Here is a 24,839-nt window from a genome sequence, read left to right as displayed (position 1 = left end):
GAGAAAATCAACATCAGTCAATTCTCTAATACATGTGGCATCTGCTTATCTCATTGCTACTATTAGAGCTCTCGTGGTCAGGATGAGGCGGATTTGCTCATCTGAAGATAAATTTGAGGTGCAGGCTGAGGACCTTAAGGGGAGATTTGAACAAAGGGTGTACAGGTTCATCAAAAATGGATATAAGAGATCAGAGTCTACTCCCCGAAACCAATTTCTGTACCAACATAACCAGAAAAAGAACCAAGATGATACAATCCAGTTCATTTCTACATATAACCACGAATGGACCTTTCGTTTCTGAATTACCCCTTAAGACACCTAGGCGCTCTAGAAATGTAAAGGATATTCTTGTAAAGAGTCATTATATTCTGGAAAAGCCAAACCCCTTTGGTTTAAGGGGGCCGGTTTTGGGATGTTATTAATGTGGTCACTGTCTTACCTGCGCCAAAGTCAAAGTCTTACAGGACAAAGCATTTTCACATCAATCATCACATTTCTTGTAGTACCATGAATGTGATTTATTACGTGACCTGCAGCAGCCCAATGATATACAGTTGTGTGAAAAAACTCCTGGGAAGGTTCACCACTGCTCAATGTTTTCGCCATTTGTGGATAATGGCTCTCATTTGTGGATAATGGCTCTCACTGTGGTTTGCTGGAGTCCCAAAGCTTCAGAAATGACTTTATAACATTTTCTAGACTGATAATCTCAATTACTTTATTTCTCATTTGCTCCAGAATTTCTTTGGACTGTGGCATGATGTCTAGCTTTTGAGGATCTTTTCTTCTACTTCACCCTGTCAGGCAGGTCCCATTTAAGTGATTTCTTGATTGAGAACAGGTGCGGCAGTAATCAGGCCCTGGTGTGACTAGGGAATTTGAACTTCGCTTCCCAAAGATGTGATAAACCACGGTTAATTTATGTTTTTAGGAGGGGGGGGAGTCGCAATCACATGTTCAAGCAGGTCCCTGTAGGTTTGGATATCTTTTTCCCTTAATAATAAATACCTTCATTTAAAAACTGCATTTTGCGTTTTCTTGTGTTATCTTTGTCTAATATTTAAATTTGTTTGGTGATCTGCAACATTTAAGTGTGACAAACATGCAAAAGAATAAGAAATCAGGAAGGGGGCAAATACTTTTTCACACAACTCTATCTGCGTCTTAAGTCAAGGGAATTGAGAGTAAGGGTGCGTGATAATGTGAGTGACATTGGCGTGGCCAAGACAGTGGTCGACCGCTACCATCGATACATAAAGGTCCTATCAGGTTCTACTGTTATCAACTAGTTGAAGGTTAAAAGATATATATTTTATTAATTACAAAAATTCCATGATTGAATAGACAATTGATATGCACAAAGTGAAAAAAAAAAAATAAACACTGATAATTTGAGTTGCATATAGACAAATGTCAAGTCCTATCCAGTGGGCATAAGTGGAGCCTCCAACACTGGTGACACAATGGTCAAAAGAAGTTTACATCGTGTAATTATACTAAGAAGTAAAAGGAGAAACTACCTCAGCCATTAATAAAGTCAGCTAAGGTTGTTACGAGAAAAAGTAGAGTCCCCACCGCACGTTTCGCCATCAGCTTTCTCAAGTGGAGTTAGTAACAGTAGTCCCTTTTAGGACCTGTAAGTATCCATGGTAGCGTGATTGTGGTCCCGCGACCTGCCTCCACCAATGGGATCAAGGAGGGCAGCGCATGCGCACTACGACATGTGCTTCATCCAGACACTGCCCAGCCGGCAGGCCGTCAAGACTAATATCCTTGGAGAGGACCATCTTTAGTGACGAAGGGGCGCGGGCTGTTCACTATGTGCTGTGCTGGCTTAGGTACATTGATGATGTGCTTTTTTTTGGCGGGGACAGTGCAGCAGCTTGATTTATTTATGAGTCAATTGAATGCTAATTCTTTGAATATTAAATTGCTTACAAGTATGATGTTAGGAGAATTGACTTTTTAGACATCAGTCTAGAGGTGGACCAAGATTCCTCTATACAGACTGATGTCTAGAGAAAATCAACATCAGTCAATTCTCTAATACATGTGGCATCTGCTTATCTCATTGCTACTATTAGAGCTCTCGTGGTCAGGATGAGGCGGATTTGCTCATCTGAAGATAAATTTGAGGTGCAGGCTGAGGACCTTAAGGGGAGATTTGAACAAAGGGTGTACAGGTTCATCAAAAATGGATATAAGAGATCAGAGTCTACTCCCCGAAACCAATTTCTGTACCAACATAACCAGAAAAAGAACCAAGATGATACAATCCAGTTCATTTCTACATATAACCACGAATGGACCTTTCGTTTCTGAATTACCCCTTAAGACACCTAGGCGCTCTAGAAATGTAAAGGATATTCTTGTAAAGAGTCATTATATTCTGGAAAAGCCAAACCCCTTTGGTTTAAGGGGGCCGGTTTTGGGATGTTATTAATGTGGTCACTGTCTTACCTGCGCCAAAGTCAAAGTCTTACAGGACAAAGCATTTTCACATCAATCATCACATTTCTTGTAGTACCATGAATGTGATTTATTACGTGACCTGCAGCAGCCCAATGATATACAGTTGTGTGAAAAAACTCCTGGGAAGGTTCACCACTGCTCAATGTTTTCGCCATTTGTGGATAATGGCTCTCATTTGTGGATAATGGCTCTCACTGTGGTTTGCTGGAGTCCCAAAGCTTCAGAAATGACTTTATAACATTTTCTAGACTGATAATCTCAATTACTTTATTTCTCATTTGCTCCAGAATTTCTTTGGACTGTGGCATGATGTCTAGCTTTTGAGGATCTTTTCTTCTACTTCACCCTGTCAGGCAGGTCCCATTTAAGTGATTTCTTGATTGAGAACAGGTGCGGCAGTAATCAGGCCCTGGTGTGACTAGGGAATTTGAACTTCGCTTCCCAAAGATGTGATAAACCACGGTTAATTTATGTTTTTAGGAGGGGGGGGAGTCGCAATCACATGTTCAAGCAGGTCCCTGTAGGTTTGGATATCTTTTTCCCTTAATAATAAATACCTTCATTTAAAAACTGCATTTTGCGTTTTCTTGTGTTATCTTTGTCTAATATTTAAATTTGTTTGGTGATCTGCAACATTTAAGTGTGACAAACATGCAAAAGAATAAGAAATCAGGAAGGGGGCAAATACTTTTTCACACAACTCTATCTGCGTCTTAAGTCAAGGGAATTGAGAGTAAGGGTGCGTGATAATGTGAGTGACATTGGCGTGGCCAAGACAGTGGTCGACCGCTACCATCGATACATAAAGGTCCTATCAGGTTCTACTGTTATCAACTAGTTGAAGGTTAAAAGATATATATTTTATTAATTACAAAAATTCCATGATTGAATAGAAAATTGCTATATCCAAAGTGAAAAAAGACAGATAACAAGAGCTGATAAATTGCGTTCATATAGACAAATGTCAAGTCCTATCCGGATAGGACTTGACATTTGTGGAGTCTCCACATAAGTGGAGTCTCCAACAGTGGTGACACAATGGTCAAAGGAAGTAGCTACAGTTTAAATCATGTAATTATACTAACAAGTAAAAGGAGAAGCCACCTCACCCATTAATAAAGTCAGCAAAGTTTTGTTACCAGATAAAGTAGAGTCCCCAACGCACGTTTCGCCATCAGCTTTCCCAAGGGGCCCAGTGATCCTCTAGAATAAAATCCTTGCCATTTGCACTCACCACTAGGGGGAGCTTAGAAGTTGACTACATGAGGATTTTCATTGAGTTCAATAAGGCCTAGATGCAGTAAGCTCCTGGGCTCCCCCTAGTGGTGCCAGTAGGCAGCAATAATTTCATCAATTAAAGGGATTTTAAGGATAAAAAAAATGAAGTTAAGTTTTAGTTAACAAATTATAAAATTTATTAATATACTTTTATGAAAGGTGCACTGACTTTCATCTTTAGCCTCTGGTCCCAGCAGGTCCTCACAGGACAGAAATTTTTGCATTGGCATGTGACCAGAACTTGGTGAGGAAGGGGCTAATATTATCTAATATATACATTACTATTATACATCAACTATGACAGACAAGGGGGCTGGCTTGGCCATTGAAATGAGCAATGAGCCAGCCCCCTTCACAACAGTACTGATAGCGTCCTTCTGCTTTGTATTACAATGAAAAGGGCAAAAATCAGCCCCATTGAGAGACAATAGAGCTAATCTTTGTACAGATCTGATGCACCCTGTCAGCACAGCAAAGATGCCTCACATCTCTCCCACAAAAATAAGAAGGGGAAAAAAAGTTAGACGCTATTGAACTGTGTGAGTGTTTTATTCTCAGTTTTTTTACTTATTGGCTACAATGGAAAGCCTAAGAAAATGTCTGTAAAAAATGCATTATTAGTGCAGAATCCCAGTGTTTCTGCACTAAAAAAAATTATAAAAAACTGTATCAAATTTGCATAAAAAAAACAATAATCGCAGTGGACTCCTAGCACCTATTTTAGTGTTGACACCTCCAAAAATAAATGCAGTAGAAAAAAAGTTGTCAATTTTGCACGTGGGACAAGGCTGTAGGGTAAGGCCAGATGCACTGGCGGAGACAGACTGAAATGGGCCCCTGTGCAAGAACAGCATATGGGCCCTTTGTAATTCAATAGCTCATTATAATGCCCAATTTCACTTACTTTGGGGGTGCTAGTGGCCCCCTTACCTCTTGGGCCCAGGTTGCACCAATGATAGGTCCGCCTCTGGAGACTGTGTCAGTGCCGCTCCTGGACTTAAGCTGGCCACACACATTAGACAGCTGCCGGCCGAACGTTCATTTGGCAGACATGTCTCTCGTCCGGTTCTCTGGATACGTAGGTGCTCTGCTGGGTCGAGCACTTGTGAATTTTAAATGGGGAGAGAGGAGAAAGCCATTACCAGACTCCTTTGGAAGCAGTTGATCTCCTTGAAAATAAAGGATTGAGTCAAGACACAATGGTACAATCCTCGTCCCCCATCACAATGTGTGCCATCTAATGCCTTTGCTCTTAAATACAGAATCTTAAATAAAACCCAATTGAAATTAGTGGCGTAACTGGAAACACTTGAGCCCCAATGCGAAAGTTTCAACAGACCCAACCGACTACTATGAGTCTATTGTAGTAGGTCTTCTCATATTGGTCAAAGGGACCCTTGGGCCACCAGTAGGCTCCAGAATCCATGTGAGACTGCGTCTCTTGATTGGAAGCTACTTTTAGGATGACGGTGGGACTATTAACGTCTAAGGGACCATTAACGTCTAGGGGACCATTAACGTCTAGGGGACCATTAACGTCTAGGGGACCATTAACGTCTAGGGGACCATTAACGTCCAGGGGACCATTAATGTCTAGGGGACCATTAACGTCTAGGGGACCATTAATGTTTAGGGGACCATTAACGTCTAGGGGACCATTAACATCTAGAGGACCATTAACATCTAGGGGACCATTAACATCTAAGGGACCAGTAACGTCTAGGGGACCATTAACATCTAAGGGACCATTAACGTCTAGGGGACCATTAATGTCTAGGGGCCCATTAATGTTTAGGGGACCATTAACATCTATGGGACCATTAATGTTTAGGGGACCATTAACGTCTAGGGGACCATTAACATCTAGAGGACCATTAACATCTAGGGGACCATTAACGTCTAGGGGACCATTAACGTCTAGGTCTTTCCAGCTGTACACGTAGCATGGAAGGACGGTATCTATGACCTTCATGCTTAATGCTGCTCCAAAAACCTGACCCGTCCATGCTAAACCCAAGCAACTCAAGACGTAATCTGATCGGCAATGGGATACATAATTGTGGTAAGGCTTTAATGCTTGGGTCTACGGAAAGAAGCCTCTGATGTGGTGCATATGTATGAGTCACCATTGTTTGGTCCGGATGCTAGATGCCTCTGGGTGGAAACGAGGAGTCATCTGGTCGGACATATGGGCCATGTAATGGTCAACTAGTAACAGCATAAAGCCAAGAAAGGCACCTAAAAATATTCAGGATGAGCTGTAACTTAGCATACAGCTGCACGTCCCATATCACAGCCTATTACCTCGGGGGAAAGGGCCACCATCAATGGGTTTATAGACAGGGCTTGAGATAGGGCCATTGTCATAGGCCTTAATGTGCGGAGGCTCCACATGTTCCTGCGTACAAGCAGCCTATTGTTGCTGGCGTTCTGAGGCTTTCTGTCACCGCTGCTAATACTGGGCTTGAACTCGCCGTGCCACTGACCTGCGCATCTGTCACTTTCCAAGACACAGAAGGCAGCAGGCGCTGCGGGATGTCAAGAAAACATCTCAGTGACCCCTCCAGCCGTGGACATGTCTGCACAACGTCCAATTAGATGATATCCAAAATAAATAAGAAATGGACTGACTACTATATTTACTGCTAAAGATGGAAATAAAGGACGTGATCCGGAAATAGAGACTTAGAGCCCTTGTAATAAAATCTGCTACCATGTCTGACATCTAGCTGTCCTGCACTCCAAAACTCAGAACGTTAAAGGGAAACGCTGGGAGATAAGCCTTTAACAGCCAATGCCATTTCAATACACGTTGCCTAAAACTATAGTACAAGCGAATATAAGAAACGTAACGTGTATTATCAGAGAAATCCGCTTCTTTCTCCACTTATGAGCCACTTTTCTTGATTAACTTCTTGCGAGCTCATCATTTCCTGGAAAAAAAACTAAAATAAGTCCTGCTTGATGAACTGCCAGCATATTGAAGTCAAAGGAGAGAGGAGGAGCAATGATAATGCTGTTGCTCTTTTGTAAGTGTTTAACAACAGCTGGATTCACAGCTACACTGCTCTTTACTGCTGTATAATGTCCTGCATGCTGCTGCAGCTTCTACTGAATGTTGTATGCAAAGAAACAGTAGAGCAGAGATCTCTGATGTCTTTGTGTATTGTGTATGGGATGGGATATATAAAAGGAGCTGGTCTCTATCAACCAGCTCAGAGACAACTGAAAATTAGAGATACTGCAGAGGGTAAAACTGGAGAAAAATACAGAATACAAGTTATATAATAATGGCCAGAAATAGTGATATTCTTCATGCATACACATGTGTAACCTGAAAAGGCAGGCACACTCAAATGGCAATTCTTGAACGTCCTATTAATTTCCTAATATATCTGTATAGTGGTCAGATCTGCTTTTCCCTCCAGAGCTCCAAATCCCTGACTGCTTGCTGTCACCACTAGGGGGAGCTTACTGTATACTGTTACACATAGAACGGAATGATAAGCAGCAATTCGTCCAGGGGAGAACCCCTCCATAATGTAGTTATTCAGAGAGCTCATTTGTATGCCTGAATATAAATACAGAGTATGGTATGGGCCTATTGGTGCCGTATTAAAGGATAGAATGTAAATATTGATGTGCTGTCCTTAAAACAGATCGATCATTAATATCAGATTGGTGGAGGTCCAGCACCAGGCATCCCGACAATCTGAATGTGTACAGTGTGCAGAGCATTTTTTTAGTGTACAGAGCTGTAAAAGCAGTGTTCTTCTTATGCACTGCAGATCAGCTCCCATTCACTTCAACAGGAGTTGATCTGCAGTACCCTGAAATGGCCACTATTCAGAGTATGGCACTGTGCTGTTTTGGCTTTCTGTAATGTGTAGATCCAGCTGCACAAATAGTACAGGAGGGCAAAAATTGATTTATTTTATTATGTGAATTCACGAGAACAGGGACCTGGTAATGGGATTTTTTATGGGTCTGCACAGGACTGAGTGTCAGGAGTCATTTAGGATTTCACCAGAAAGTGTGAATCAGCCCTTGTGATCTGTCCTTGTGATTGCAGTAAGTGGGGGGGGCACAAACTTTCACATATGACACACTTCTGTCATTTCAACAAACACTCAGCTCCGTCACATATCAGTGATCTGCTGGTGACAGCAATTGGGAAGGACGAGCTGTCAGAGGCCCAAGTGGGTCCTGGACCAGAAACACTATTTATAGAGGGGCGCAGCATGTGGTGCAATAGGGACCGCAGGGATCAGCGAGAAAAAACATGACATTATGGAGACGAACAGAAAAAAATAAATGCATTGGAGTCGCTTTTTAAGGGGTGCTCCACTTCTAACCGTTTCCTATCCGAGTCCATTTTTTAAAAAGATTTTTCCATATTTTTTTATTATTATTCTATTTTTCCATCGACATAGGATTTAAGTGGTGAAAAAAAAATCTGAAGTTTGTAAAACAAAAAAAACATTTTTTGACCCGTGTCGACATTTTCTGAGACCTGTAACTTTTCTGTGTGGGGAGTTGATTTGTTGTGAGCTGAGCTGTGGTTTTTATTGGTTCCAGACTGGAGGAAATGCGACATTTTTATTGCTTTTTATCGTTTTCTTTTTTGAGGGAGGCGCAGTGACCAAAAACACTATTTTGACCTTTCCATTTTTTGCCAGATTGGACTTTTATAAGCAAAGTGAAACCAAACATTTTATTTTCAAACAGGGAAAAGCCAGAAGAGTTAAACTTTTATTTTTTTAACAGTTTTAAAAACTTTTTTTTTACTTTATTTTTTGGAACTTGATAACATTTATCCTATACACTCCAATACTGTACTGTACTAGTTTACTGTCCACCTGCCAGCGCCTGCGTCCTATGGAGAGAGCTCAGTCCTTAGTATCGGTATGTCCTACAACAGGAAAGGGTTAAAGGATAGAGAGATTTGGGGGAAGCACAGACATCACAGCTCAGCTCACTACACTAACCAACATAGCTACCTAGGACCACCTGCCGGAAGACCCCGGAAGCTGCAGGTGAGCGCTCTAGTATTTGGTGTAAATTGTCCTAGCAGTTTTTAAGAGAAAAGAGAAGAGGGGAGAAGAGAGAAGGGAAGAGAGAAAAAGACAAGAAAAGAAAGAAGAGAGGAGATGAACAGAAGAGAAGAAAGAAGAGAAATAAAAGAAGAGAGAAGAGAAGAAACAATAGAAAGAAGAGAAAAGAGAGAATGAAGAAGAGAAATAAGAGAAGGAAGAAAGAAGAGAAGAAAGAGAAAGGGAAAGAGAGGAGAAAGAAGAAAGAAGAGAAGAGAGAAGAAAGAGAAGAGAGAAGAGAAGAAATGAAAGAAGAGAAAGGAGAGAAAGGAGAAGAGAGAAGAAAGAAGAGAAATGAGAAGAGAGAAGAAAGAAGAAAAGAAAGAAGAGAAAGAAGAAAGAAAAGAAGAGAGAAGAGAAGAAAGAAAAGAAGAGAGAAGAGAATAAAGAAAAGAAGAGAGAAGAAAGAAGAAAGAAAGGAAGAGAGAGAGAAGATAAAGAGAAGAGAAATGAGAAAAGAAAGAGAAGAAAGAAAAGAAGAAAAGAAGAGGAATAAAAGAAGAGAAGAAACAAAAGAAAGACAAATAAGAGGAGAGAAGAAAGAAGAGAGCAAAGAGAAAAAAGAAAAGAGAATGAAGAGGAGAAGAGAGAAAGAAGAGAAGAAAAGAAAGAAGAGAAGAAAAGAAAGAAGAGAAGAAAGAAAAGAAAGAGAAAGGAGAAGAGAGAAGAAGAGAGAAGAGAGAAGATAAAGAGAAGAGAAATGAGAAAAGAGAGAGAAGAAAAGAAGAAAGAAGGGATGTGAGGAAAAAGACAGCAGACTATGATACCCGCTCATTTCTAGGAGCAGTGTGGATCTATGTGCATTTATTCCGCGTGGAGGCGATGATAATCTGCCGCCACCTTCCGTCCCTCCCATAACACAAGACCAGGATACATTTCTCTCCTACTACGGTCACCGGGTTGCGGCTGTCAGGACCTGCTGGGAGTTGTAGTGCAGCAGAGGAAAGCTGAGCCCCAGCCTTCTAGAAGTCATACTCGCGAGCTTCTGTCGTGCGCTGTCCCGATCCGTCTCCTGCTATCGCGCCCCTTCCTACGGGTGACACAAGCCGTATCCCTAGGGATCCCACGCCAGTGGGGCGTGTCTGGTGCTAGCCACGCCCTAGTACCGTATTCTAGCTGCTAATGGGCGGGCATAAGGGGCGTGATTGCTGAGCGACACGCCCCCGTGGTGACGCCCATCACAGTGTTCGTACTGCTGCTGGGCGTGGCTACATATAGACTCCTCCTTGGTGGGCGTGTTTGTGGGTTAGGAGATTTTAAATCCCTGTGTGCGGCATTGTCGGGCAGTGTGAGCAGAGCTGTGGAGGGCCGTGCGTGCAGCGCACAGGAGCGGACACAATGCTGAAGAACTGCGGGAGGAAGTTTCTGCTGTCCCTGGTGGGGGCCACGCTCACCTGCCTGCTGGTGCTCATGGTGGACCAGCAGAGCCGGCAGGAGGTGGAGGGCTCTCGGAGGCAGGTGGAGGCTGACCCTGCTGCCAGGCTGGAGGAGGAGGAGGCTGCCAGGGCTGCCCGCAGCTTCTCCTCGTACATCAGCACGCTGACCCGGGTGAGGAGAGACGTGGAGCCGGTGGCCACTCCATCCACGGAAGGCGCCAGGGCCAGTAAGCCCCCCGTGGAGGAGGTCACTGCTGACGATGTGTTCATAGCGGTGAAGACCACCAAGAAGTTCCACCGGTCCAGGATGGACCTGCTCATGGACACCTGGATCTCCCGGAGCAGGGCGCAGGTGAGGCTCCGGCTGGTGCTCTGTTCACACTCCGCGGCTTTGTGCTGTGACCGCAGCCCCCGGGTCAGCTCCTGGGCTCAGTGTGGGGCCTTATACATGGAAAGGCGACGCAGAAGTGACAGCTGTGGTGGCAGGAGGAGGTGTACCCCTATATACCGGGGGGAAGGGTTATCTGTCCACATGCATCAATGTATTGGGGGGCTATATGACTATACATCAATGTGGTGGGGGGGGCTAAATGACTATGCATCAATGTGGTGGGGGGGGCTATATGACTATGCATCAATGTGGTGGGGGGCTATATGAATATATGCATCAATGTGGTGGGGGGCTATATGGCTATACATCAATGTGGTGGGGGGCAATATGACTATGCATCAATGTGGTGGGGGGCAATATGACTATGCATCCATGGTGGGGGATATGACTATATGCATCAATGTGGGTGGGGTCTATATGAGTATATATATCAATGTGGTGGGGGCTATATGACTATATATATCAATGTGGTGGGGGCTATATAACTATATATATCAATGTGGTGGGGGCTATATGAGTATGTACATCAATGTGGTGGGGGGGCTATATGACTATGCATCCATGGTGGGGGATATGACTATATGCATCAATGTGGGTGGGGCTATATGACTTATATATATCAATGGTGGGGGCTATATGACTATATACATCCATGGTGGGGGCTATATGACTATATACATCAATGTGGTGGGGGCTATATGACTATATACATCAATGTGGTGGGGGCTATATGAGTATATATATCAATGTGGGTGGGGCTATATGACTATATACATCAATGTGGGGGGGCTATATGAGTATATATATCAATGGTGGGGGCTATATGACTATATCAATGGTGGGGTCTATATGAGTATATATATCAATGGTGGGGGCTATATGACTATATACATCAATGGTGGGGGCTATATGACTATATACATCAATGGTGGGGGCTATATGACTATACATCACACTATTGCTTCCCAAACACGAGAATTAGCTACAGCTGGTGGGCTGTACAGTGGGGGGCGCAGACAGAAGCAGCCCGTGTACAAGAACAATGTACGGGCCACACAGCTCCTCATAATGCACAATGTCTCCTGCTTTGCAGATAGGTGCCCCCTCACCTCTTGGGCTGCCCAGGTTGCCCCAATGATGTGTCGGTCTGTCTCTGCAGATGTCCTGATGTCTCGGAGCAGATTACTTGGCTCTGCTGATGGTCTGCAGATCAGGATCTCATGTCTGTGGCTTATCTACTACCTGGTTCTGGATCTGTGTCTGAATAAACCTCTATTCAGGATCAGCTTGTCCGATCAGGGACAGACAAAGCCATTGGTGCGAGTTGTGCAGCCGCAGGGGCCCCGGAGGTGTCAGGGCCACTTCTACCTGCAAAGCAGGTGAAGTTGTGCATTATGAGGAGCTATTGAACTGTAAAGGGCCCATACACTGTTCATACACAGGGGCCCTTTTCGGTGTCCCCTCCTGTCAAATGTAAAGATGAGCAAAATTATAGGTGCCATCAAAGAGTTGTGAAGTGACCTGACATGGTGCCCTAATGGGTTGTTATCATCATGTGTGAGGGTTAATGTATCCCTTAGCTACTTGGATCCATTAATAGGAGCCGTCACTAAGATTTGATATGTTGCATCAGGAAAGGAGAGGTTCTGGTTCTCCTTAGAATCTGCTTTCACTGACTTTACAGCAGAAACTCCCCAAAAACCCAAGTTTGATTGGAGAGTTGGAGCGTTTTTGCCCTAAAACTAGGTGTGAACATGCACTAGCTTGGCCTTTGTAAGGGTATTGACTTCATGGGAGAACATGCAGACTGGTTCTCCAGGAGATGGGTAGTTTTCATGTTGAGCACATTTTGAGATGTTGAGCATAGCCAAGGATCATGAGGGCTTCCTGATGAATCTTAGGCTTTTCGGATAGCCTCGGCCTCCTTTTTTGCATTCTTCGGCCGGATTTGTAAATTCTCCTTGTTGGTAGCAGAGCGGCTTTCATTGTGACAGTTCTTCCTCAAGAAATAAAACCCTCCGACTCCTGAATGAGAACCTGAGTCTCCATTGAAGATGAAGGGGAGAGAGGATAAATTTCAGGAGTCTTATAGAATGACATCCTGGAGAATGACTCTCTTCTTTGGTTTCTCATTGTTTCGCGGGCGGTTTGAGTTCCCAGGGACGAAGCCTGTTCTCTCACGCTGTCCCCCTGCGTTTGATAACAATGCCCCTTTTCTCCAAGCAAGGAGAAAGCCCTTTTTTTTTTTTTTTCTTGCTGCCTCTTCCATGAAGCTTTTATCATGGGAACACTTAAAGTCCAAGCTATTGCTGTGCTGTCCAGGTCAGGTTGCCTGGAGATGTGGGCTAGTGAAAACCCAAGACAAGGAGCCGGGGAACGGAAGGGGGGGTAGCGTACTGGTACCCCTATTTGACAGGCTTGACAGTCCTTGGTGGAGACTTGAAGAACAGCCGTTTGAGGGGAAAATGTGACCAAATAGGCTTGGAAGTGCAACTGGTTTCATTGAAGCATGGCTTGACAGCAGCCACTATAGATGTGTGGGATAATCCTTTCTGCGCATTGAAAGTTTACTTAAGTCCTTTAAAAAAAAAAAAAAATCTTGAAGTGATGGAATTCAAATTGGACTAAGTACGGAGAGAAGCTTTGTTAAAAAAAAAAAAAAAAAAAAATCAATGCGCTGTCCCTTTAAGAACCCTTCCATCACAGGCGATTTCATGTAAATTCTTCTCAACTGTTCCTTGGATAGAACTTTGTTTTTATTTATCTTTTGTATTTAGTCAGCAATGATCTTATGTTTTGTCAACAGCTCTGACTAAATTGCTGTTTTTTTTGCCAGATCCTTGGGGCACAAGTGGAATTTCCAGTCCAACCTGCCCCTGGGTAGTAAACATCCAGTGTTTAACCCAAAACAGAGTATTCGCCCACTCCCGCACGCGCTTACCCTTAATTGTTGGCACTGGTCCATTAACACAAGGAGCGCTTCTCTATTGTAGGCTTAAACTACCTGTCAAAGATCTCCCTTCTTCCAGACTTAACCCTTACCATCCTCACAAGGGGTTAAGACCTGGCAGTGTCATCTGGTTGCTTAGGAGGACAAGGCATCTTTGATAAGACACAATAGGTCCGGTATCCGGTGTCTTGTTCTAGCTCTCATATACTGTTACCTCCCTCTATTGTCTTGCTTTTGGTATTAAATGACTTATTGGGGTTACTTATTAAAATATTGACCACCCTCAGTTAGTGAAAGGGGGGTCTTGTTGAATCTATATTCCATTTATTCCATACATACTCATTCTGGCTCTTTTTTTAATAGCTATATACTTGTTTTTGTCACCATGTTAAGTGTCAGTTCTTGCTCTTATATTCCTGCTGCGTCCCTGAGTCTTACGGTTTTTGTTTGATTAAAATCCGCCATACGGTTCAACATTTATAAACACTTTTGGATTTTAGTGCTAATTTTTATGATCTTTAACGAGGAGGCGTGGCTCACAGGGGGCGTGTCTTTAGACTACTCTAGAGTAAATTAAGCCACGCCCCATTAGTCAAGACCATAAAAAATTGGCACTAAATAAAAAGACCCGTATCTCTGGAACGGTATGGCGGATTTAAAAAAAATAAAAAAACGTAATGTTCAGGGTTAGAGCAGGAATAAAATAAAAGCAAAAACTAGCCACTTTTAATCTGGTGACAGGTCCCCCTTTAAATGAATATGTACAATTTTTGTAGGTTTTTAGCAGAAATGGAAGACTATTGGAGATGGTTACTGAATATTTTGTATACCTGAGTGACAGGTGTGCAATAATTGAAGGGTTAACGGATTGCCGATATCGGGCCCCACGCTGAGATGAAACTCCTGACCTACAACTATGTGCCTCTGGCAGTGAATGGGTTATTTGGTCTGTGCACGTCAACAACTATAATCCCCCCAGGATTGGATCTTTGGCAGTGACAAGACGGAGGTTGCCCTGTCCTCAGGTGTAACGGCCCGGGAAAGGCGTGCCGGGCTCCCGACATACTCCTGACGTGCTGCTCTGTGTATATATCAACACAGATCAGTCAGGAAGAATTCACATTTGTGTTTGTGCTATAAACATGTCTAAGTTTATGGTCCAGTGTAATCTGATCTAACTGGGAAGAACTGGTTCTGACCTCCCGCAGCGAGATCTTCGGGGGGGGTAACGAGTACATGAAACAGCAGAACTTGTTGTTTCCCCCTTTTGCGGCCAAATATGCCGTAATCATCAGGGAACAGGGTGGAGAAGTAGTTCTCCTTTTTTTTTTAATCTTTTTTTTAAATTACTAGGAGGTGGGGAGGCAATGTTTTGGGTACACCTGCTGGGTCAGGTGCATTGCAGACACTCGCCGCCTTCCTCCTCCCATGACATGAGCAGGTATCATCCTGTCAAACCTGTCTGTGCCGCAGCGGGAAATTCAAATTCGAAATCCTTAATCTCCAAAAAAAAAAAAGATTGCACCACAACTGGTACATTGTGCATCGCTCATCACAATAGTTACAAAATGAACTACACCCCCCTCCGCCCACCAGTAAACTGTACCAAGGAGCTACCCATTGTTAACCTTAGCGGCAGGACCAGACCTCGGAGTGGGGCAGAGAAGGGGGGTCTTCCACATTGTCCGCACCTACTGCAGTGGTGGTCTCTATTGTTAGAAGAGGAGTTGGCATCCTGTCATTATTTCGACTGCTGATTTTTAGAACAATGATGTTTCCTCTTCTTTAACCCAGGGTTGAAACTGAAATTTTTGAGAAGCGCCGAGAAAAAAAAAAGCAGAAGTTAGATTAGATATTTTAGAAGACAGTAAGTCATGGGACTATTGAGAAATAATGGAATATTTTTGCAATTTTTTGACTTTTTTTGGCTGTAACCTTAGTATTAGTGACTTGCTGTCTGACGTTCTCCTCCTCCCCCACGTGTCCCTTTGCTCTCCTGCCACCTTGACATTCACTGTCACCTACATGTTAGCGAAGCTGTAAAACTTCAGAGGCTTTTCATAAGCCACAGTGAACCCTGTACTTTGCCTTAAGATGTTAACCTCGCCTCCTCCTCCAGAAAGTGGTCATTACTTTTAAAGGTAAACATTCTTGCCCCACGACTACAATTGTACAAGTCACATATACTCTAGGGGTAAAGGTTACTTTTTTTTAATGTCCAAGTTCTTACAGATTTTTAAGCTGAAGTGCTTGGCTTTGATTGGATTTCCTGGCCGGGCTCCTGAAGTCTTGGGCTTGGCAGGAAGGGGTGTGAGGCAGCAATTCTGCCGATCACAGATATCTCCCGAGAGGTGACACTTGGGGCTTTAAACGGTCCCGTCCCTTCCTCACAAGGAGCAGGCAAGCAGTCTACAAGATTCCGGAGTTTCCTTCCAATAAAGGGGGGTGCATGCTGTTCCTTTCCTGTCCATCCATAAAGAAAGGCGACTCTTCTTACGGCCGGGAGTCATCCCATTGTCTCTTGACGGCGAGAGCAGGGGGGTGGAGGGCGCGATATACACGGGATCAGATTGTTCTTAGGGACCTGGCAATAAACAATCTTTTTATCTATTAATAGTATAAAGGCTGCGCCTAGTGAGATGAAATGGAGACCGACCATAAAGTAAATGCCATAGATTCCTACTGACGCTGGACCGTTGGGGAAATCTGGCCCGCAGAAGTGCTGTATAAGAACAATAGGCACAAAAGAGACTTTTACACAAGAAAGGCAGAAATTGGTTAAAGTTGCCTCCATAAAGAACCCCGGAGCCACCCCCATCATTCATTCACCCCCTCCTTGGGTACCACGGGAGGAAGAATAGCTCCCCGCATCAATCATTTTCCTTTCTTCTCCCTTCAATACCCCAAGCTTAACCAGGCCAGCTGTATGCTAATCAGGACGGACATGTCTCGGCTTAAACTATCCGTCAGTGACGAAGGATCGCCCCTTTTGTTGGAAAACAGGCACCTAACTTTTCTCCCCGGACATAAAGAATACCCTCGGCCAACATAAATGATTCTTGACAGCGACTCTACAACATCAGCCGCCTTCCCCTCCTACTTTCTTTATACTTGTTTCTTCTTTTATTTGGTTGCATACTTTTTTTTTTTAATTTCAGCCAAGCAGCTGGCACAAATGTTACCTTCCCTCTGCTTTCTCCGAGATCTGATTGATGGGACTTATGTTTTCTCATGTTGTGAATATCTTCCCATCCCACAACAATCGGCGCACAATGAAAAGCTAACCACAGAGACAGCCGGCGTCTGCTTATCCTGAGCCTGTGTAAATAAGGGAGTGCGGCCCGGCAGGTGGAGAAGGTAGAGCATGGGCGGGGTAAGGAAGGTAGCCGGCAGTCCTGCAGCGCCATAAGCCCTAGCGCTTTACAAAGCTATTGAGTTACATAGGAACTGACGGAGGCGTGAAAATAAAAAAAATTTTGAAAGCAAAGTGGCAGCAGGCAGGTGTTAAGACTGGCAGAGCCGTCGGGTGAAAAGATGCCAAGTCTTGTGCCAAAGAAACAGCTGCAAGGTTCTCGAAAACTAGGAAAATGAGATTTTACTTTGCATAGAATCGTAGGCTATTATGGGGTACAGTATGATTTTTGGAAATGAGTCCGTTTTCAGTGTAACAAAACCCTTGAGTTAAATCTCCCTCTGTTGTCATTTATCGGCCTCGGGATAAGGAGTTTTTGTTTTTATCCCTTTTAGTTTTTAACAAACACAGCTGTCTCCTTTCAAAGCCTCCGCGCACAATAGAAATGGCTTGTGGATCTGCGCGGGGGTTTAGTCCCAAATTACATGCCCTGTCCCCTAACCATCTGCTTTTCTGCATTCTTTTTTTAAATAAAGAATCCCAGGTGCACAGATAAAAAACTAATCTAACGTTCCTTTTGTCGGCATTGTGTATCTTTCAGACTTACATCTTCACGGACGGCGAAGACGAAGAGCTGCAGCGCAGAACAGGTGAGGTTGAATCTGCTCATTTTGTGGTTGTATCAAAATAATTTTTTACTTTTTTGGATCTTTTATCATTTTGGTTTTACTCCTTTTTTTTATTTTTCTTGATTCTTTAATATATTATTATTTATTTTTTTTACTACAAAGTAAAAATTGGGGATTAAACCAATATAATGTAATGTTGTTTCCAGCCTGTCAATATAGGGATAAGACGAGGTGGTTAAGAGCCTTTTGCCTTTGTTGGGGTGTAATCCTTACAAATGGTCATGGTTCTTATCTGGGCTCTTTGGGTGACATTTTCCCCCCTTTTTTATGGTTAAGACCTTTTTTAACTAAACTGGAGAGGAGTAATCCAGAGTATTAACCAATATGGATAGTGTGGGCTGGAACACCAGCCGAGGGGTGGGTTTGGTACTAATGTGGCATGTGTATTTTTTCTTCTCCCCGTTGAGTATGGGTCATGGCCTTTATTCTCCTTATGTAAATGATTTCCATTCAGACTACTGATACAGCTTCTATTGAGCGCGCACAGCCAGTAACAGGTGGTCCGGTCTGGGAAAGTCCATGCTCAATAGGATAGCGTTCCTTGAAAAAAAAAAAGTTTGGGGAGGGCTGACTTGTAATTAACCCTTTCAAATGTTGCTTGCGCTTGCCCAGCCCCCCATTCTTTGCAAAGTGACTGGCATTCCATCTGCTGCCTCCATCCCCCAGTGTGAGGTCGTTCTCTACTGTAACCCTATACCCTTGCCCCCAGCAGCTGTAATAAACCCTCATTGCAATGAATGATCATAACCCATAATTGTTTGTATCTTGTATCCACAATGACCATAATTTTCTGTAAATTTTGTAGGAAATGTCATCAGCACAAACTGCTCGGCAGCTCACAGCCGTCAAGCCTTGTCCTGCAAAATGGCCGTAGAGTACGACAAGTTCATTGAGTCCAACAAAAAGTAAGTATCCTCGCCAACCAAACCAAAGATGAACATTTTTACCTAAAATTTGCCGGTGACCACGTGGTGCTGTCTTGTTCCTGCATCTTACCTTTTCTATTCGCACCTTGTCTCAGGTGGTTCTGCCATGTAGATGACGATAACTACGTCAATGTGAAGACTCTGCTGAAACTGTTGTCCCGATATTCTCATACCAGCGACATCTATATCGGGAAGCCGAGCTTAGATCGGCCAATCCAAGCAACTGAGAGGATCAGTGAAAGCAAAATGGTGAGGAACTTCCTCCTTTTTAAAGCAAAGCGTTTTTATTGAACAGAAATCCTAGAATGTTAGATTTGGAAGGGACCTCAAGGGTCATCGTGTCCAACCCATTGCTCAATGCAGCGCAGGATTCATTTCTTACAGATTAGTTGGTACAGAAATTACAGCAAAGTAATAAGTCCAACAATAACAATGATGGGATTCCAGGATTTTTTTTCCCCGGCCCTTCTGAATTTCCATAAAAATATCTTGCCACTATGATGGACCACATATCAAGCCCCCCCCCCATTGCTTCCCAAATGTAGCAGTAGCCCCCTTTTTTTATTTAAACCCCTTTTTTTCATTAGAACAGTGTTATTCAAACAGCTCACCACCTCTTCTGTTTAAGGGAGCAGTGTTCATAAGCCAATGTCTATCTCTTTTTAATATAAAATTTTGGCAATTGCCAATTGTTTGGGGGACGAACCTCTAATCTCCCCTGCATAGCCTAGCACACACCCCCTTGGGATCTAGAGAAATATGAACATTAAAGACCTCCGAGACCAGTCTGCCAATTTCTTCCCACACACCAGAAAATGGGTGCAGGACCAAAACGTATGGACTAAACCTTCCCCGCAACCTGGACAACAATCTGTCCGAGGGCCCTTTCTATATAATTTAGGGGTTCTGTATACTCTATGGATAAAATTGAGATTTTCTTTGTCGTATTTATGAATACTTTTTGGTGACTCCAGGATATCTTCCCACTCCTCTTGAGTAATTCGTTTCGCATCTCTCTCCCATTGAGGTTTAATTGTAGCCATGGGGTCTCCCTAAATTTTCAAATGTACCAATGTCCTTCCACGTATAATTGATGCAAGTGCTTCAACCTCTTCCTTTTCCAGTTGCCAAAACCTTCCAAACTTTGCATTTCCCTCCCCCAAACAGATGCTGTTTCCAATAGGAGTATATTTAGAATATTCTTTCATTCTCAACACTTCATACAGACCACCAAATTTTATAAGATGGTTTAAAAGCCCTTAGACAAGGTCTTCAACTTGCCTGTCTCTAGAATACGTATCAGAGGAGAACCTTCTTGAGACTCATGATATCACTTTGAATGGCATTCTTAAGAACATTCCTCCATTGGTGTAGTAATTCTAATTTGTTCTTCTCAGCGTCCTGTCAACTTCTGGTTTGCCACCGGAGGTGCTGGATTCTGCATCAGTCGTGGCCTGGCATTGAAAATGAGTCCATGGGCAAGGTAAGGATCGATAAAGTACAATAGCTTACTTGTGGTGCTACACGATTGTAGACGGACAGAAGGTTGGTGTGGATCTTTAAGAACTTTGATTTTCTTTTTCTTGTTTTTTAGTGGTGGACACTTCATGAACACCGCAGAGAAGATCAGACTTCCTGATGACTGCACCATCGGTTACATTATTGAGTCTGTGCTGGGGGTGAAATTAATCCGAAGCAACCTCTTTCACTCTCATTTGGAGAACCTGCACCAAGTTCCTCAAAGCGAAATCCACAATCAGGTAAGAAACGTTGCAAAATGGAAATTACCGAAGTTTCCAACACTCTTCATAGTTCCGCTTAATTAGAAATAAGAGATGTAACCAGCGTTTTCTGGCTTCCTAGGTGACATTAAGTTATGGAATGTTTGAAAATAAGAGGAACGCAATCCTGATGAAAGGGGCTTTCTCAGTTGATGAGGATCCTTCAAGGTAAGAGGCATTTAAATGTTAACATTTTATAGTTTTATTTTTTATTTTTTTTCATGACCCAAAGCTCTATTTAGCCATTCAAATGCCATATTTATCTTCTGGAAAGAAAAGAAAAAGGGAAACAATGCAAAAAGAGTAATGATGTATTTTAATAGTTTAATTGGTGGTTGAGGGGGTTACTCACATAATTGAGTTGTGTATGTCACAATTTCAATAAATGCCTGCAGACTATTCAGTTACTGCAGTCACGTCTAAAAATAAGAGTAGAATGTAGATTGAGAAATAGGACATACATATTTTGGTAGACCGAGCTGCTGTGAAAAAGTAGTTTAGGTATTAACGCGTTTCAGGCTCATACTGAACCCTTTCTCAAAACTGAACAACATATGAAGGGCAATACAACAAGAGGGGGTTTAAATACACAAAAAGGCTGTCAATATTCAAACCAACGCCCATTTTGGCTTGAGTAAGGTGGGGCTTGATGCCCCTTTTGTATTGCTCTTCATATGTAGTTCTGCTTTGCGAAAGGGGTCCGGTACAAACCTGAAAAGTGTTAAAGCTACTGTATTACCACTAGTGGTGCGTGAGTGCGCTCGGGTACACAGAGCATCACTGGTGCTCAAGCACCATGCTAGAGTACCCACTCGTAGGTCTTGAGGCTGTTGGACAGCCAAACTTGTGTGGATTGACCATGTATGGAGGGCAAACTCTGCATGTTTTTTTGGCTGTCTAACAGCTGCGTAACATGCAGCGAGGGTGACTAGAGTATCACGGGTGCTCATCCACCATGCTCAATGCACTCTCCCTCATCACAAATTACCACATGTGCAACTACTCCTTTTTCACAGCAGCTTGGTCCACCAGAAGGTCCATCTCCTACTTCTTCTTTTGCCTATAGATTGAGGAGATCCTCTTACGTTTGCCTTCTGAATTCTTTTTATACAAACTAGTCATCCCAAATGAGTGACCATTATTGTAACATATATAAAATCTGATCTAATTGAAAGTCTAAATATCATTTAATATATTATGGCCTAAAACGGTTTAGTTATTCTAATTCCAAACCTCCACATTTTCAACCTGTAGATGACATTTTCTGTAATCAAAAGTGTAAACCTGATGTTTCCGTTCCAGATTCCGATCCATCCATTGTCTATTGTATTCAGACACTCCATGGTGCCCCAAGAATACTGCCTATTAGAAGACTACAAATCTTCTTCAACCTCGTCCCAAGTTTCCCTGGTATCCGAAGGGCTATGTGGGACCTGTACGTGTTTCCCTTTGCTGTGAATGTCGCTGATTTCGGGTGCTGTGCACGGATTGCACAGTGTTTGGTTTCATAGGCTGCTGTGCGGCCGGTTACTGTCCTTGTCTGAGCAGTCAATGACAGCTTATCTCTACAGAGCACCTCCTCGTGTGGCTGAGAAGTGTGCCAACTTCTGGAACCGAGCCTGAAGATGGACGGTGCTTGCATGTCATGTGGCTCCAAGCCTATAGACTTTTATACAGTTGCTTTGCAGCAGTGTCTGCTATTCTTATAGAATGTTTGCTGAAGACCTGCTTGCTAAATGTTTGCTTCCTGTGAGCTACCTATAGTTTTTACATACAAAAACGGCTTTCCCTGTCGCGGACCAATTTTAGCGCACCAGTTTTTTATGCCCCAAAAACCCTGTCCTTCTGCTCCATAGTGACTAATTTTGGTACTTTTTATTCCAATTAGTAATAATTCCAGGAGGATAACCTTGGTGCTACTAACTTTTTTGTATCATCCTAGGTCTTGCGTGCGTTTTTGGGAAAGTTTCCAGATTTTCTAAAGAATGTTGCTCCCTTTCTTAGGCTCCGGATTTACGTCCAAATGAAGACCACTTCCCATGTTAAACAGATTTATATTTTAGAATTTGGCTCTGGTCTTCTCATGTAATAGTGTTCCTTAGTGTAGAGCCTCAAGATGGTCTCCACTGGGAACATCTACATCAGATAGGACTGGAGCTTGACCAGGTTCTTGCCGGTGTTCTGCATTGTATTTTCTGCAGTTGTGGCAGTGATTCGGGTCTTACCTAGTGATGAACATGTTATCTGAGCACGTTCGCTCATCACTAGTCTTCACCACTTTTTAAGGCACTTTGATCGACCATGTACAAATAGAAGAGCTGGACTCTAAAAGCACCTTTGAAGCTGCCGTACTGAAATTGGCTCTAACATTTGTAACGTTTAGAGCTGCTACTCTGATCCCATCCTTTTTTTTTTTTTTTTTTTTTTGTAGACCATTATTGATGGTCTGAGGATGCACAAGAGACTAGTAAGGCCTCTGGACCATTTTTAGTTTATTTTTGAGTTCAAAATGTTTCAGTGCCAAAACTCTGCCAGGAAATTCTATAGGAGCCAGATTGCAAAATATATTGCCCAATAGACCCCCTTATGTAGTTCATGTCTGCATCATGGCACCTTAAATATACCCATAGAAGAAGATATGATCCAAAGGGACCCCTGGTCCATTACCATCGGTACAATGGGGAGCAGTCTGGTGACACCCACCTAGTCCATAGTAGGGAAGATCAATCCCCTCTTTCTGCCCCATGTTATCTTCAACCCCTTGCAGTGTGGTGCCCATTAGACCTCTATGCAAAACATGCTCCAAACTTGACTCTTTCCCAGAGTACACAGGCCCCTTCATGGTCCACATCGTTGGCCTTGGGCAACAGTTTATGGTCCAACTGCAAATTTACAGTTTCCAACACCCGGTGGGTTATTCTTCTTTAGTCCATTTAATGGCAGAGTTTTATGGCAGCTTCAAGGTGAGCTTTTGGGGAGTGTAATGTTATTGCCCATAGTGGGCATTGATTGTATATAATGTAAAGATGCAGTATTTTTTACTGTGGATCTCACAAATCTATTTTTTTTGTGTGTCTAATGAATTTATATATATTTCTGTTTTTCTGTGGATCAGAAAAAGTTTATCAGAATGAATTTTTTTTTTCTGTCTTAAACGTGCCTGCATTATTAAATTATCCCAGTATCTGGGGGTTCATTGTTATAGGAGTTTATTGTTTTATAAATCTAAAGAGAATTAACAATTTGTTCTCAGGGGAATTCTACCCGGTGTCGGGGTGATTCTGATATGTTGTCTTCTGCTTTAAATAAAGCAGTTTCTTGCTTGAAATGGTTGTATTGTTTCATTATTTATTGTGCGTCTGTGCATATCAGACATGATGATTGCTCTGCTTGTGTAAAGTCACATGCGAAAAAAGTCAATGATGTGAGGTTTAAATGGTCACTGTACTTTCAGGCAACTAGATCTCATTTAATAAATTTACAGATTCAGTTTAGGGTAGGCAAGTCTTTGGACAATAGGTGGGAACAATAGATGTTAAATTATGGATAGGATGTTAAAAATGTTCCAGCTCCTACAGTGCTGGCAGAATGTTGTTAAAAAGGAATGGCCCACTGAAACGGTGTATGGCAAGTTACAGAACATGAGAATTGGGACAGTGTACGAGGACAAAGTATTCTCCAATGGTTCTGTATCTTTGGGTTTTTCCAGATCCAAATGTCTAGTCATCAGTGGCCAAAGTGATCTGATCCTTTGGTGCCGCCCAGATTTTACTATTGCTATGTATATAAATATACCAGACTGCACATAAGATAAAAACAAAACGTACAAAGTGCAATGCACAAAGGTATATCCAAAAAGATGAGGTTTATTAAAGAAATTAAAATTGATAAAAGGTATAACACAAGATAATCATAGTTGATGAGCAAAAATAGGAAACAAACATGATAAAAATATAAGAGTAAGTCAATGAACAAAACAATTGGGCAAGGACCATAGTAAATAGAATAATGGGAAATACAAGGTACGGTGCTAATATTGCAGGCAGATACAATGCATAAAAGATTTTAAAGCATAAATCCATGTAACCGCTCCAAAGGTACAGTATCATGATATAAGAGAAGCGTAAGTCTCATAAATGGGGAATGTAAACGTGCGGAGACAAAGGTCTGTTCATACCACAACTCGGAAGATAAGAAATAAAGTATCATGATGTAAAAGGGTATAAATCCCATCAGTAGGGCATGTAAAGTGCACAGTGGCAGAAGGTCTCACCAGTCAGTGAATGAACTGCACCTGACTTGCGTTTCGCATCTAGCTTCATCGAGGGAAGCTAAACAAACTGTTTATCTGGAGTCTACAGAGACTACAGACTGGTTCCATATTTGGAGAAACTCACAGACCCTAGGTGTCATAAGGGGTAATTCAGCAAGGAAAGATTCCAGGGAAGGCTCAGTTTTAAGTATCTGCCAATGTTTAACCAAGATAGTATACTACTGTATATATGTATTTATTCCATGAGCTGGAATC

General features: G+C 42.7%; 1 protein-coding gene across 1 annotated transcript; it reads left to right on the top strand.

Moving 5' to 3' along the window:
* The first annotated feature begins 10,125 nt into the window (after positions 1–10,125).
* LFNG (LFNG O-fucosylpeptide 3-beta-N-acetylglucosaminyltransferase) lies at positions 10,126–23,639 on the top strand. Its single transcript, XM_077274763.1, has 8 exons — positions 10,126–10,574; positions 17,517–17,565; positions 18,410–18,509; positions 18,626–18,779; positions 19,928–20,013; positions 20,125–20,290; positions 20,394–20,479; positions 21,614–23,639. The coding sequence occupies exons 1-8, from the start codon at positions 10,185–10,187 to the stop codon at positions 21,678–21,680; spliced, it is 1,098 nt and encodes a 365-aa protein (XP_077130878.1). The 5' UTR covers positions 10,126–10,184; the 3' UTR covers positions 21,681–23,639.
* Positions 23,640–24,839: the final 1,200 nt, after the last annotated feature.

Source organism: Ranitomeya variabilis, chromosome 7 (assembly GCF_051348905.1).
Source record: "Ranitomeya variabilis isolate aRanVar5 chromosome 7, aRanVar5.hap1, whole genome shotgun sequence".
NCBI classification, from domain to species: domain Eukaryota; kingdom Metazoa; phylum Chordata; class Amphibia; order Anura; family Dendrobatidae; genus Ranitomeya; species Ranitomeya variabilis.
The sequence above is the reverse complement of the archived record's forward strand: the minus strand, read 5'-3'. Positions and strand labels throughout refer to the sequence as shown.